The 17,060-nt window shown below is 36.7% G+C and overlaps 1 protein-coding gene across 1 annotated transcript in view; it reads left to right on the forward strand.

Annotated features, from left to right (window-relative positions):
- The window catches only part of PSMD5 (proteasome 26S subunit, non-ATPase 5), a 37,759-nt gene extending 22,474 nt beyond the window's left edge, over nt 1–15,285 (forward strand). Inside the window, exons 6-10 of the mRNA XM_037798039.1 lie at nt 9,247–9,389; nt 10,140–10,331; nt 11,377–11,486; nt 11,895–12,035; nt 14,523–15,285. Of these exons, the coding sequence (XP_037653967.1) occupies nt 9,247–9,389; nt 10,140–10,331; nt 11,377–11,486; nt 11,895–12,035; nt 14,523–14,780 (844 nt within the window). The 3' untranslated portion in view covers nt 14,781–15,285. The remainder of the gene's footprint in view (nt 1–9,246; nt 9,390–10,139; nt 10,332–11,376; nt 11,487–11,894; nt 12,036–14,522) is intronic.
- Nucleotides 15,286–17,060: the final 1,775 nt, after the last annotated feature.

Here is a 17,060-nt window from a genome sequence, read left to right on the forward strand (position 1 = left end):
TAAGACTAAGTAGTGACTACTCAGCAGCCACCATGGAGGCGAGAAGGCAGTGGCACGATATATTTAAAATTCTGAGTGAGAAAAATTTCCAGCCAAGAATACTTTATCCAGCAAAGCTCTCCTTCAAATTTGAGGGAGAGCTTAAATTTTTCACAGACAAACAAATGCTGAGAGAATTTGCTAACAAGAGACCTGCCCTACTGGAGATACTAAAGGGAGCCCTACAGACAGAGAAACAAAGACAGGACAGAGAGACTTGGAGAAAAGTTCAGTACTAAAGAGATTCGGTATGGGTACAATAAAGGATATTAATAGAGAGAGGGAAAAATATGGCAAACATAATCCAAAGGATAAGATGGCCGATTCAAGAAATGCCTTCACGGTTTTAACGTTGAATGTAAATGGATTAAACTCCCCAATTAAAAGATATAGATTCGCAGAATGGATCAAAAAAAATGAACCATCAATATGTTGCATACAAGAGACTCATCTTAGACACAGGGACACAAAGAAACTGAAAGTGAAAGGATGGAAAAAAATATTTCATGCAAGCTACAGCCAAAAGAAAGCAGGTGTAGCAATATTAATCTCAGATAAAATAGACTTCAAATGCAGGGATGTTTTGAGAGACAAAGAAGGCCACTACATACTAATAAAAGGGGCAATTCAACAAGAAGAGATAACAATCGTAAATGTCTATGCACCCAATCAAGGTGCCACAAAATACATGAGAGAAACACTGGCAAAACTAAAGGAAGCAATTGATGTTTCCACAATAATTCTGGGAGACTTCAACACATCACTCTCTCCTATAGATAGATCAACCAGACAGAAGACCAATAAGGAAATTGAAAACCTAAACAATCTGATAAATGAATTAGATTTAACAGACATCTACAGGACATTACATCCCAAATCACCAGGATACACATACTTTTCTAGTGCTCACGGAACTTACTCCATTATAGATTATATACTGGGACATAAAACAAGCCTCAATAAATTTAAAAAGATTGAAATTATTCAAAGCACATTCTCTGACCACAATGGAATACAATTAGAAGTCAGTAACCATCAGAGACTTAGAAAATTCACAAATACCTGGAGGTTAAACAACACACTCCTAAACAATCAGTGGGTTAACGAAGAAATAGCAAGAGAAATTGCTAAATATATAGAGACGAATGAAAATGAGAACACAACATACCAAAACCTATGGGATGCAGCAAAAGCAGTGCTGGGGGAAATTTATAGCACTAAACGCATATATTAAAAAGGAAGAAAGAGCCAAAATCAAAGAACTAATGGATCAACTGAAGAAGCTAGAAAATGAACAGCAAACCAATCCTAAACCAAGTACAAGAAAAGAAATAACAAGGATTAAAGCAGAAATAAATGACATAGAGAACAAAAAAACAATAGAGAGTATAAATATCACCAAAGTTGGTTCTTTGAGAAGATCAGCAAGATTGACAAGCCCCTAGCTAGACTGACAAAATCAAAAAGAGAGAAGACCCATATAAACAAAATAATGAATGAAAAAGGTGACATAACTGCAGATCCTGAAGAAATTAAAAAAATTATAAGAGGATATTATGAACAACTGTATGGCAACAAACTGGATAATGTAGAAGAAATGGAGAATTTCCTGGAAACATATGAACAACCTAGACTGACCAGAGAAGAAATAGAAGACCTCAACCAACCCATGACAAGCAAAGAGATCCAATCAGTCATCAAAAATCTTCCCAGAAATAAATGCCCAGGGTCAGATGGCTTCACAGGGGAATTCTACCAAACTTTCCAGAAACAACTGACCCCAGTCTTAAACTCTTTCAAAACATTGAAGAAAATGGAACACTACCTGACTCATTTTATGAAGCTAACATCAATCTAATACCAAAACCAGGCAAAGATGCTACAAAAAAGGAAAACTACCGGCCAATCTCCCTAATGAATATAGATGCAAAAATCCTCAACAAAATACTTGCAAATCGAATCCAAAGACACATTAAAAAAATCATACACCATGACCAAGTGGGGTTCATTCCAGGCGTGCAAGGATGGTTCAACATAAGAAAATCAATGTATTACAACACATTAACAAGTCAAAAGGGAAAAATCAATTGATCATCTCAATAGATGCTGAAAAAGCATTTGACAAAATCCAACATCTGTTTTTGATAAAAACAGTTCAAAAGGTAGGAATTGAAGGAAACTTCCTCAAGATGATAAAGAGCATATATGAAAAACCCACAGCCAGCATAGTACTCAATGGTGAGAGACTGAAAGCCTTCCCTCTAAGATCAGGAACAAGACAAGGATGCCCGCTGTCACCACTGTTATTCAACATTGTGCTGGAAGTGCTAGCCAGGGCAGTCCGGCAAGACAAAGAAATAAAAGGCATCCAAATTGGAGAAGAAGAAGTAAAACTGTCATTGTTTGCAGATGATATGATCTTATATCTAGAAAACCCTGAGAAATCGACGATACAGCTACTAGAGCTAATAAATAAATTTAGCAAAGTAGCGGGATACAAGGTTAATGCACATAAGTCAGTAATGTTTCTATATGCTAGAAATGAACAAACTGAAGAGACACTCAAGGAAAAGATACCATTTTCAATAGCAACTAAAAAAATCAAGTACCTAGGAATAAACTTAACCAAAGATGTAAAAGACCTATACAAAGAAAACTACATAACTCTACTAAAAGAAATAGAAGGGGACCTTAAAAGATGGAAAAATATTCCATGTTCATGGATAGGAAGACTAAATGTCATTAAGATGTCAATTCTACCCAAACTCATCTACAGATTCAATGCAATCCCTATCAAAATTCCAACAACCTACTTTGCAGACTTGGAAAAGCTAGTTATCAAATTTATTTGGAAAGGGAGGATGCCTCGAATTGCTAAAGACACTCTAAAAAAGAAAAACGAAGTGGGAGGACTTACACTCCCTGACTTTGAGGCTTATAAAGCCACAGTTGCCAAAACAGCATGGTACTGGCACAAAGATAGACATATAGATCAATGGAATCGAATTGAGAATTCAGAGATAGACCCTCAGATCTATGGCCGACTGATCTTTGATAAGGCCCCCAAAGTCACTGAACTGAGTCATAATGTGCGGTCTCAGTTGATTTTTCTGGGGGGGGGGGGGGCGGCCGGTTGCTTAACCCTCGGCTCTCGGCGTTGCTCGGAGGGTACCGGCGGCGGGGGCTCTTTCCCGGAGGCGAAGGCAAGGCGGGGGACTGGGCCCAGTCCCCGGCGGAGGCGTGCAAGGTGTGGAGGGCGGCGAGAAGGAACAGGCAGGGCACGGTTCTTTGAGGGTGAAGAAGCCAAGAGAGTTTATTAGGGGTGAGCACAGGTTATATAAAGGCTAGGATTGGTTCTGAGAGGGTGCGGAGGTTAGGATTGGTTCTAAGAGGGCACGGAGGTTGTTTGAAAAGGGGCGGGAGTTGCTCTGGCAACGGTGTCTGGCAACAATGTATGTGCACTGGTGGTGATGGGAGTTGCACTGGCAACGGGGAGTGTCCGGGCAAGATAAGTGGTGGGGAAAAGGCGGTTCCCTCCAGCAAGCCTCCCCTAACGGTGGTATTTTGGGTGAGGAAATGGGGCCTGCCTCCGGCCTCACTTTCCCAGGCCTGGGGGGCTGTGGAGGGCGCTGTCGCCCGTGCCCACCACCCTCCCCAGGGGCGGATCCGGTCCCCTGGCCCAGGCCCGCCAAGTTGAAGCACGTAATCAGTGTCCCGCAATAATGGTCTTTTCAACAAATGGGGCTGGGAGAGTTGGATATCCATATCCAAAAGAATGAAAGAGGACCCCTACCTCACCCCCTACACAAAAATTAACTCAAAATGGACCAAAGATCTCAATATAAAAGAAAGTACCATAAAACTCCTAGAAGATAATGTAGGAAAACATCTTCAAGACTTTGTATTAGGCGGCCACTTCCTAGACTTTACACCCAAAGCACAAGCAACAAAAGAGAAAATAGATAAATGGGAACTCCTCAAGCTTAGAAGTTTCTGCACCTCAAAGGAATTTCTCAAAAAGGTAAAGAGGCAGCCAACTGAATGGGAAAAAATTTTTGGAAACCATGTATCTGACAAAAGACTGATATCTTGCATATATAAAGAAATCCTACAACTCAATGACAATAGTACAGACAGCCCAATTATAAAATGGGCAAAAAATATGAAAAGACAGTTCTCTGAAGAGGAAATACAAATGGCCAAGAAACACATGAAAAAATATTCAGCTTCACTAGCTATTAGAGAGATGCAAATTAAGACCACAATGAGATACTAACACCAATTAGAATGGCTGCCATTAAACAAACAGGAAACTACAAATGCTGGAGGGGATGTGGAGAAATTGGAACTGTTATTCATTGTTGGTGGGACTGTATAACGGTTCAGCCACTCTGGAAGTCAGTCTGGCAGTTCCTTAGAAAACTAGATATAGAGTTACCATTCGATCCAGCGATTGCACTTCTCGGTATATACCCGGAAGATCGGAAAGCAGTGACACGAACAGATATCTGCACGCCAATGTTCATAGCAGCATTATTCACAATTGCCAAGAGATGGAAACAACCCAAATGTCCTTCAACAGATGAGTGGATAAATAAAATGTGGTATATACACACGATGGAATACTACACGGCAGTAAGAAGGAACGATCTCGTGAAACATATGACAACATGGATGAACCTTGAAGACATAATGCTGAGCGAAATAAGCCAGGCACAAAAAGAGAAATATTATATGCTACCACTAATGTGAACTTTGAAAAATGTAAAACAAATGGTTTATAATGTAGGATGTAGGGGAACTAGCAATAGAGAGCAATTAAGGAAGGGGGAACAATAATCCAAGAAGAACAGATAAGCTGTTTAACGTTCTGGGGATGCCCAAGAATGACTATGGTCTGTTAATTTCTGATGGATATAGTAGGAACAAGTTCACAGAAATGTTGCTATATTAGGTAACTTTCTTGGGGTAAAGTAGGAACATGTTGGAAGTAAAGCAGTTATCTTAGGTTAGTTGTCTTTTTCTTACTCCCTTGTTATGGTCTCTTTGAAATGTTCTTTTATTGTATGTTTGTTTTCTTTTTAACTTTTTTTTCATACAGTTGATTTAAAAAAGAAGGGAAAGTTAAAAAAAAAAAAAGAAAAACAAGGAAAAAAAAAGATGTAGTGCCCCCTTGAGGAGCCTGTGGAGAATGCAGGGGTATTGGCCTACCCCACCTCGATGGTTGCTAACATGACCACAGACATAGGGGACTGGTGGTTTGATGGGTTGAGCCCTCTACCATAGGTTTTACCCTTGGGAAGACGGTTGCTACAAAGGAGAGGCTAGGCCTCCCTATGGTTGTGCCTAAGAGCCTCCTCCCGAATGCCTCTTTGTTGCTCAGATGTGGCCCTCTCTCTCTGGCTAAGCCAACTTGAAAGGTGAAATCACTGCCCTCCCCCCTACGTGGGATCAGACACCCAGGGGAGTGAATCTCCCTGGCAACGTGGAATATGACTCCCGGGGAGGAATGTAGACCTGGCATCGTGGGACGGAGAACATCTTGACCAAAAGGGGGATGTGAAAGGAAATGAAATAAGCTTCAGTGGCAGAGAGATTCCAGAAGGAGCCGAGAGGTCACTCTGGTGGGCACTCTTACGCACACTTTAGACAACCCTTTTTAGGTTCTAAAGAATTGGGGTAGCTGGTGGTGAATACCTGAAACTATCAAACTACAACCCAGAACCCATGAATCTCGAAGACAGTTGTATAAAAATGTAGCTTATGAGGGATGACAATGGGATTGGGAAAGCCATAAGGACCACACTCCAGTTTGTCTAGTTTATGGATGGATGAGTAGAAAAATAGGGGAAGGAAACAAACAGACAAAGGTACCCAGTGTTCTTTTTTACTTCAATTGCTCTTTTTCACTCTAATTATTATTCTTGTTATTTTTGTGTGTGTGCTAATGAAGGTGTCAGGGATTGATTTAGGTGATGAATGTACAACTATGTAATGGTACTGTAAACAATCGAAAGTACGATTTGTTTTGTATGACTGTGTGGTATGTGAATATATCTCAATAAAATGAAGATAAAAAAAATAGTGTATATAACATTCAAGGTCTGGGAGACTAAGAGTAAAGGAATGATTGATTTTGGATTGGGCTAATGAGGGAAGCGTTCCAAGGAGAGATGAAAGTCATCAGCATATAAGGAGCTAGGTATTTAATAGGTACATCAATAGTTCATTTCTTTTTATTGCTGAGTAATACTACATTGTAAAGATATACCACAATTTGTTAATCCATACACATTTTTGCATTGTTTCCAGTTTTTGAATATTGTAAACAAAACTGCTATGAACATTCATGTACAAGTCTTTGTATGGGCATATATTTTGTTTTCTCTTGGGGAGATACCTAGGAGTGGGATGCCTGTATCATATGGTTGGTGTATTTTAACTTTTTATGCCATTTTCAACTGTTTTCCAAAATGGTTGTACCATTTCACATTCTCAATAGCAATATACATGAGAGTTCCAGTGTTCCACATCCTCACCAATACTTGGTAAGGTTAGTCTTTTCAAGTCTAGGAATTCTATTAGATTTTTAGTGGCATCTCATTGTGGTTTTAATTTACATTTCCCTAATGACAAATGATGTTGGGCATATGTTCATGTGATTATTTGCTATCATATGTCTTTTTTGGTGATGTGGCTGTTCAGATCAATTTCCTATTTTGTATTGGGTTGTTTGATTTCTTATTATTGAGTTTCAAACTCTTTTTCAATTCTCAGTACAAATCCTTATCAGATATGTGACTTGTACATATTTTCTTCAAGTATATGGCTTTTCTTTCAATTCTTTTAACAGTGTCTTTCAAAGAGTAGCTCTTAATTAGGATGAAGTCTGATTTATTAATTTCATTTCATTAATAGACTGTGCTTTTTATGTTGTTTGTAAGAAATTGATGATTAACTCAAGTTAACAAAAATTTTCTCCTGTGTTCTTTTTTCTAGAAGTCTAATACTTTTAGGTTTTACATTTAATTCTGTGATCCATTTTTATTTAATTTTTATGCAGCATGAGGTATGAACTAAAATGTATTGTTTTTTAATATGAATATCTAATTGTTCCATACGTAATTGTTGAAAAGACTATCCTTTCTCTTATAATCTTCCTTTACATCTTTTTCAATAATCAGCGGTCTGTGTATGCCTATATGTTCAGGTCTGTTTCTGGAATCTCTATTCTGCCCCATTGATGTATTTCCATTGTTATGCCAATTCCACAGTGTCTTGATTATTGTTGCTTTAAAATAAGCCTTGAAATAAAGTAGAGTAATCCCTCCAAAAAAAAAAAAGGAAGGAAACAAACAAAGAAGGTACCCAGTGTTCTTTTTTTACTTCAATTGCTCTTTTTCACTCTAATTATTATTATTGTTATTTTTGTGTGTGTGCTAATGAAGGTGTCAGGGATTCATTTGGGTGATGAATGTACAACTATGTAATGGTACTGTGAACAATCAAAAGTACGATTTGTTTTGTATGACGGCTTGGTATGTGAATATATCTCAATAAAGTGAAGATAAAAAAAAAAAAACAAAAAAAAACCTAAAAAGGTTTATCTATATAGTGCATAAGAATGTCTACAAGAGTGACCTCTCCACTCCATTTGAAACTGATGGAAAGTTCTTAAAGGAAAATGTCCTCTTTTAGAGGACCAGGAAACCATGGGACTTAGAGTGAACTTTCCTATTAGAGCCTGTACCCAGGTTGCAGTCTCATGGCTGACGCGTGTCTTGAGGAAGGGGTCTTTAAAAAATTGCTCAGATTACATCATGACAACATGCTAGAACTTTGAAATGCCTTACGTGACAACTTAGCTACTTTGGATTTACTGGGTTTCTTTTCCCTAGGCACCCTGCTCTTAAAAAGTTGCAATCACATGGTCACTGTCATTTTATATTATATAACATTTTATGATATACATCTTTTAGAATTAAGTAATAGCATTAAGGTATAATAGAAAAGGCAAGGGCTTTTGAAAGTGAGAAAAACTTGGACTGAATGTATCTCTACTCCTTATTAGCTGTTGGACCCTGGACAAATTGTAATCTTATTGCATTTCAGTTTTCTTATCTCTCAAATGAAACATTGGCCCTGTAAATAATCTATTAGGAGGATTAAGTGAATTGACCATAGAGACCAATTCAGTGGCTAACATAGGTACTCAAAGAAATGTTAATTCCAGTCTCTTCACTCACAGCCCCCTACTCCTTATATCCCCTTTAATTTCTGCCAGGTGTTTCCTTGTTAATATTCCATAGTTTAGTAATACATCCTCATTGTTGAATATTTGGTTTGCTTCATATCTGTTGCTATTATAAATAGGACTATAGTTACTATCTTTGTGTATAAAGGCTTTTTTTCTTTCTCTTAAATGATTTTCTGATTGTTCTATGTTCTTTAACTATGATTGACTTTGTTAAAACTCATATACATAAATCATTCACCAGTTACTTTGTTTCATAGCACTTGAGTATCTTGATGTGTTAGTAAATTAATTAGCTAATTAATATTTAGCTTTGTATCAAAAAAGCCTGCAAGTAGACAATGTAGATCAACTGTAGAAATACTTTTTTTTACTATTTGTGGAAATTTCATCAGGATTGGGTATTATTGTTAATTTTTTATAAGGTAATGCCAGAATTACGTAAGGAATGTTCATTTTTTTAAGGGATGCATTCTGAATTATGTAGGGGTAAATAACAAAATGACTAGGATTTACTTTAAAATAATTTAGCAAAAAATGAAAGAATAAAGAGATGAAATAAGTGAACAAAATCTTGATAACTGTCTAATAAGGGCTGTGAGTACAGGGGGTTTATTTTACTGGTCTCTTTACTTTTCTTTTGTGTGTGTTTGATATTTTGCAATAAAACAAAAATTAAAATCTCGTAGGGAGCAAGTAGGTTGTAATGGAAATAATAGTGGGCCTCAAGTCAGAAAAGCAAGATTTAAATCTCAATTCTACCATGTAAATAACAACATAATCCTGGATAAGTCACTGCAAGTTTCTAGGCCTTGTGTCCTCATATGAAAAAGTAGAGCCAGGATTATGGACTGTTCGGATTTGATGGGAAGAATTAAACAAGATAACCTATATGAAAGCAATTTTATGTTATTGATATGCAAGATCTCCTTGTTTCTGTCCTGACATTGCAGAGCCACCTGTATAGAAATGGTGACATCACTGGCATATACTCATCATGGACGACAGTACCTTGCTCAAGAAGGAGTAATTGACCAGATTTCTAACCTAATTGTTGGGGCAGATTCAGACCCTTTCTCTAGCTTCTATTTGCCAGGTAAGAAACATGGGTGCCTGTGGAAGTGGTGATGGCTGTATCTGAGTTATCTCAAATGGGAGAGGCCAGGGATTATTTTTCTTAGAGCTGATTCCTTTGAGAAGATACCTGTAGCCCCTTGATGGGGTGAAATTTATTGCTTTGGGAGCCATACTCAGCTGATTCTGACTTTCTGGAAATACCAGTTCAGCTCAGAGCATTAGGATGGTTTTCTTCTGAAGCTCAGTTAAAAGGAACATAAATAAAAATACTAGTAACACCTGTAGCATATTTTTCAGATTCCTGAAATCTCTTGAGTTGGAATCTTTATCTAATTAAGGATCTCCTCCAGCTTTTCTGTTTTCAGGAATGGTTGGCTAGTCTTTCTTGAGCACTTCCAGAAATTGGTGATTTATTCCTTCCTTAAGTAGTCTAACTTATTACATTGATGAACATAACTTTGTTTAAAAATGTCTTCCTAATAATGACTCCCTATCATTTCCTTCCACTGATCCTTGTTCTGTTTTGCCTCTTGCTGTATGACAATGCTATAATATTTGCACCCATCTCAATTGATTCCCTGGGGTTTCCTTACTCTCAGGACCACACTTCACTGGTCCTTTGGTATCTTCTTATGATTTCTAGACAATAAGTCACCCTAACCTTTCTTCTCTTTCTGGTTTGCAGTTCATTTCTGTCCCAATGAAAACACAGGACCTACAATATGTGCTGTCTTGCTCTTTTATAATACATTTTTATAACTATCTGTAGGGTTTGTGAAGTTTTTTGGAAACTTGGCTATAATGGATAGTCCTCAACAGATCTGTGAGCGTTATCCTGTCTTTGTGGAAAAGGTCTTTGAAATGACAGAAAGTCAAGACCCCACCATGATTGGTGTAGCAGTGGACACAGTTGGAATCCTGGGATCCAGTGTTGAAGGAAAACAGGTTTTACAGAAAACAGGTTGGTAGGACTTGCATTAGCTTTCTTTAAAGATATTTTAAATTTTGACAGGGGATCAATATACAGTACAGATTAATTTGCCTGTGGGTTAACCACATTGTAGAAACTACTTTTATAGGTGGCAGTCTTTTTAACCATGGTCTTTCTCTCATCCCTAAAAAGTCTCTCTTAATTACTACTGAAAACCTTTTTTTTTTTTTTTCCCCCCCACTTTTCACTGTTTAGGGATTCTACCAACTGACTTGCTTGGCAGGATGAAACACTATTCCCCCTCTCTGTCTTCCTTGAATAGTATTTATGGTACAAAGACCATGGGCTTTAGAGTCAGAAAGAATTGGTTTCGTGTCCCAGTTCTAACTCTGACTTATCTTTATGACTTCTCATTTAGTCACCTCACTTCTCTAAGCCTTATTTTTCTTATTTCTAAAGAGTATGTCAACTTCTTCTCAGGGTTGTTGTGTAGTTAATGAAAATACACCTTTATTTTGTATCTGTAATATCAAGGGAGGAAAGGAAACAAAAATCGGTCACAAGATTTAAATTGAGTGATACTTTTAGTGGTATATCCATGAGTATCTTTTTAAAAGCACTGCTAATTCTATAGAAAAAATAATGTATAGCAATGTTTTAAAAACGCTTGTGAATTATATGTTGAAAATTAATATGCTGTTGTGTATAACAACTAATATGCTTGTAGTTATGTACTTTTTCTAAATGCTTTTTACCTATGACTTACAAACATTTTACCATCCTGCAAAGAATATACTATTGTCACTCTCATTTTACAGATAAGGTAGCTGAAACTTAGAGAAGTTAAGAAAATTTCTAAGATCATATTGGGGGGCAGCTGCTACTCAAACCCAAATCCTTTGATTCCAAATCCTATACACTTTGCCTTATGTATATGCTGTATCACATACAAATGGGTTTTTAGGCCTTTAACTTTGTCTCTGACTACATGTTTATTGTTGTGTCAGTTTAAGTTGGTATGGGTCAAGTATCTGAAACCATACTTTAAAAAAATCTCATCATTATATCTTCTAAGGAACTCGCTTTGAACGTTTGCTCACAAGAATAGGACATCAAGCAAAGAATGCCTCAACAGAGCTAAAACTCAGGTGTCTGGATGCAATTTCATCTCTTCTATATTTACCGGTAAGGAGGTTGGGAAATTTATGAAAGACTGTGGGATATGTTTGGGAGAATAAATCTGTTTGAGTCAATATAATACTATTTAACGTAATATAAATGTTGACCAAATAAATGCCATCTTTCTCTTCAGTAGAAGATAACCCTTGTTATATGGCTAGTGACATTTTTAAGTTAAAGTACAAGCATAGAATATTAGAACTGGAGAAGACCCTGCAAATTTCTTAATGAACCCCATCAAAAAACCTGGAGAAAGTCTACTGGATTAGGGGAAGAGTGCTACAGACTAAGCCAAAATCACATAGCAACTTAATGACAGAGTGCCATCAGAATGTAGGTTTCCTGACTTCGAAATGAGTGTTTTTCTTCATATCAGTTAACCTTGTCGTGAGATTTTCCTTTTCTGTCTTTTAGCCTGAGGAGCAAACTGATGACCTTCTGAGGATGACAGAATCCTGGTTTTCCTTTTTATCGCGGGAACCACTGGAACTCTTTCGTGGCATCAGTAATCAACCCTTCCCTGAACTACACTGTGCTGCCTTAAAAGTGTTCACGGTAGGTATCTTCTTTTCCACAGTGTTCTCCTGGGACTCTGCCAGTTAAACACATGAGTACTTAATGAGCCAGTTCCTGGTGAACGCAAGTGCATAGTACAGTTTTTGCCCTCTACTACCTTAATAGACTAATGAGAGAGACAGGTGTGTAAACAGATTGTTTCAGTAAAAGTATTAGATGCTGTGGCAGAGGGTTAAATGGATGCTATAAGATCACAGAATAAATCCCAGGCTCCTTATCTGCCATACAAGCAGGCCCTCTTGATGCAGCCTTTCTTCCTGCCATTTTCCTTTTGGCACTTATTGCCCTCTAGTATTACCAAACTCCTTGTTTTGTATCTATGAACCTCTGCTGTGCTCTCTGCAAACAGTGCTCTTCTCTAACTTTGCTTATTAACTCCTTATTAATTCTTCAAGGACTAGCTCAGGTGTCTCTTCGGTAAGCCTTGCTGAAACCCATGAGGTTAAGTTAAAAAATCTCCTGCTCTCATACTTTCCATTCATTCATTCAGCAAATGTATACTGAGTTTCTTTTTTGCTAGGTGCTGGAGATTTAGCAGGAAACAGGATACACAAAGACCCTCCTTTCATGTAGCTCATTATCTAATGAGGGTGCCAGACAGTAAATATAATTGTACAGTTAATTATATAATTAGAGTTGTGGTAAGGATTATGCCTCTGTGCCCTACTTACTACATTATGTTGAAAATATTTATTTATTGTTCTGTCTCACCTGTTAAAGTTTGCTGTGAGTTGAGACCATATCTGATTTGTCTTTCTAGCCCTAGCACTTCCATGCTACCTGGGCTCATAGAAATTTAGAAACCACTTTAGTAATCTTATCAGTAATGGGATCTGAGGCAGCATACTTGGCCTAGATTGGATGGGAACAAGGAGAGTGGAGGAGAAAAGAGCGAGGCTTCCTAAAGGTGTGATACATGATCTGAGTCTTGAAGGATACAGATGGACCTATCAACTTCACAAACATTTGTTTTTGAACTACTTCACCCTTGTAGATGGTCACTGCAGTGGTCATTTGTTTTTAGACTACTTCACCCTTGTAGATGGTCACTGCAGTGGTCATTTGTTTTTAGACTACTTCACCCTTGTAGATTGTCAGTACAGTGGTCATTTTGGCTTCTACATCAGTATTCTTATTATTAATTTATTTTGTATGTTAATATTTATTTACGCTTTTTCTACATTATGCTCTACTCAGTCACCCACAGATGTAGAGATAAATTTTGATGTACTAATTGGGACAGCTATTTCTACTTCTGTCCACCCTTCATTCTTGGCTATTGTTAATTAGGCCTTTGTTTCTCAAACTTTTACTTTTGAGGATCTTGTTAAAATGTAGATTCTGATTTAGTAGTTCTGGGGTGGGGCCTGAGACTGTGCATTTCTAATAAGCTCCCAGGTAATGCTGATTTTGCTGGTCTGCAGAGTACATTTTGAAAGGAAGAGACTAGGCTATAAACTTGATTGTTATTTGTAATTCATTAAAATGTAGTGGTGAGGTTTTTGTATTATGAAATTTGCTTTTTCATTATTTTAAATAATGACTAAGAAGTAGAAAATTTTAAGATTACCCATAGTCATACCTGTTTGGTGCATTTCTTTTTAATATTTGCATGTATGTATTTTTGTGAAATATTTCAACTATACACTCATACCTTGTTACCTCTACACAATCCCATTCTCCTACCTGCCTCCCTGTATGTTACCACTATCATGAATTCAGGGTTTACAGGTCCATGTATGATTTTATAGTTTTACTACATATGTATGTATCCTTAACAAAATATAGTGTTTTATATATTCTTAAACTTTGTAAATGGTATCGTGTTATTCATAACATTCTACAATTTGCTTTTTCTCTTTAACATTATGTTTAAGATTTATCCATATTGAAAGATATAATTATAGTCATTAGTATTTCATTGTACAGACACCACAGTTTTATCATTCTGTCAGTCAAGATTTTGATAGTATCAAATAATACTACAATGAACATTCTTGAAAATATCTTCTGCATTATATGTGAGGGTTTGTTATGGGTAGTCTTCTCCTCTAGTTTTTATTTTTCCATTGTTGTAATCATGTCATGTATATAATTTGGATTAACTTTTTTCATGTAACAGACTTAACCATGTTATTACCTATTCTTTGTAAATATTTTTTATTTTGAAATTTTTTATTGCTTTATGTCATAATTTTCTTAACCATCCCCCCATTGTTAGACATTTAGATTGTGGTTTTTCAATCTAATATACAAAAATGATGAACATATTTGTATACAGAGTTTTTTAATATTTAGGATTGTTTTCTCAAGTTAGATTACCAAGAGGGTATTTACTTAGGCAGAAAGTACCATTTTAAAGGTTCATGTTGCCAGATTTCTTTCTAAAGTATTGTACCATCCCATTAACAAACTTAACTGCTTCAGGTTCAGAGGGAATTGTGTTCTTTCTGCCTTCCATTTCAGGCCATTGCAAACCAACCCTGGGCTCAGCAACTTATGTTTAACAGTCCAGGTTTTGTAGAATATGTGATGGACCGGTCCGTGGAACATGACAAAGCTTCAAAAGATGCCAAGTATGAACTAGTAAAAGCACTTGCCAATTCCAAGACAATTGCAGAAATCTTTGGGAACCCAAATTATTTGAGGCTGAGGACTTACCTGAGTGAAGGTCCATACTATGTGAAGCCTATTTCCATGACAGCAGTGGAAGGAGCTGAATAATTCATTCTTGAGTCTAATATAGAGGACCATTTTTTGACCCGAACTTCTCCAGACGGATTTGACTCCATCTGTATGATACAAAACCGAGACTTTCCTCCCTCCAGAATTACCATGGAGTATCTAATGTGACTTTATCACCAACATTTGTTGTTTCTCTACATTGATACATGGTATGGAACCAGGAGTTTTGGTGTACATTGAAAGCAGGAAAATGTGGTCTTAACTAAACCATGTATTTTTCAGATTCCTTTGATTGCCTTAATCTTTGCAACAAAACAGTAACTATATGGTTCTCCTCCCTGAAAACTTCATGGACATACACACTGTCTTATTCAAAATTTGCTTTAAATAGAATGGAACTAAATTATTTTTTAGTTCTTTTCACCACTTTTTTTTTTCCCCCTTTTTTGGTGCTTTTTTCCCTTTCAGTCCACTTTCAAAGACTTGGATTTAAGTATGCTTTGAAAAACAAGTATTCTGGAATCTTAAAATTATGTTCTGTATACAAAGAATAAATAATTTTACTAAGTTCTCTTTTGATTTTTTTAATTGCTATTATTCCTTTGAAAAGAAGGCATGAAATAAATCTAAACAAATATTTCCAGGGTTCTTTTGATGCTTTTTTGCTGTTTTTTCAATAATTTTACTCTGTTCTGGTTTGGGAGGAAAGGGTGTGATAACATGCTAACCAAAAACATCCCCATGCTGTCATTGTATTTATTGGTGGGTTGTCATTGATGATTTGCCTTTAATTTTTCAGATCCGTATAGTGAATCTTAAGTTGCAAAGTGAGTCAGACTGACTCATAATAACCAAAAGCAGAAGGAAAGGAACAATATGTATAAACAAGTATGCCATCTCATTCATTTTCATAGGTTGGTTGATCTTCCTTCTTTTCATTGACAAAAAATGTTCCCATCCATTTTCCAGAACCCTTTTTTCTAAATGGCAAAGCACTTTCTCTGTCAAGGAACCAGTAAAGACGCTCCTGCATGAGCAAGTTATCAGACTCGGACAGGTTCAGAATCTAGAGATAAATTTCTTTTAGGCCATCAAGAAGTTGATAAACCATTCCTGCTTTGTAACAAAATGGTTCTCAAGTAACTGGAATTCTCTTGTTCTCAGATTCATTGTCTCTCCTCCACCATCTCTGGTTTCTCTCTCCTTTTTTCCATGTTCCATGGTGACCATTTTCCTAATGTTAGTATCATTAATTAGGTCATGGCCAGCTCTTTCCTGGCCTAAGAAACATTCTTTCTTTAAAGTGACTTTGCTTAATCTCCATGATGTTGATTTTATTCATTTAACATCAGAGTTCAGAGGGGTGTGTCTGTTGTTCTATTTGTGGCCTGCAAATTCATTTTTGATTTTTGGGGCAGTGACTTTTTCTTTTAAATTTGTTCATTTAATAAATGCACATTTACAGAGTACCTATCTTGTGCTTGGCACTGAGAAAAGAAACCTTATGATGTATTAGACATTGTCTTAAACGCTGAGTTCATCTCATTTAATTTTTACATCTCTATTTTACAGATGAGGAACCCAAGGCTCAGAGAAGTTAAGTAGCAAGTGGCTAAACAGAAAATTAGAGTGTATAGTAGGTACAATGATAGAGGAAAACACAGAAAACACCTATCCCAGACTTGAGAGAAAGGGAAGGTTTTCCATTTGAAGGAAACACTTGATCTGAATCTTAAAGAACCAGTAGGAGATAGTTAAGTAAAGAAAAGGGGGGAGTAGCATAGAAGCAGAAAGAATATCAAGTACAAGTATGAAAGCAAGAGAACATGTTTAGAAAACAAAATAATTCATGATGAGCAAAGCCTAGGATTTAAAGGGGAAAACGTAAAAAATTCTTTATCATCATTACTACTGATAGCTACCATTTCTTAGCATCTACTTGTTCTAGGCATGTGTTATGCATTTTCCCATTTGATCCTCATAACACCGTATAAGTTAAGTATCATTTTGCAGACAAAGACATAAGACTAAGAAATTAAATACATGTCACACAGCCCAGGGGTAGAATATTACTCTGACTTATTGAGGGGGAGTTCCCTTTAAAATTGTTACTTGGTCATATTTTATAGATAGCAATAACTACTTAACTGTTGAGCATTTACTGTGTGCTAGACATTGTTCTAAAACCTTTTCATGTATTAACTCATGTTGCTATTTTCCCACTCACAGGAGTTAGATACTGTTATTGCCCTGTTTACAGATAAGACCTAGTCACACAGCTAATAAGTGGAGCCAAGATTTTAACCTAGGCTGTGTAGC

The sequence above is a fragment of the Choloepus didactylus genome, chromosome 10, assembly GCF_015220235.1.
Source record: "Choloepus didactylus isolate mChoDid1 chromosome 10, mChoDid1.pri, whole genome shotgun sequence".
Lineage (NCBI taxonomy): Eukaryota > Metazoa > Chordata > Mammalia > Pilosa > Megalonychidae > Choloepus > Choloepus didactylus.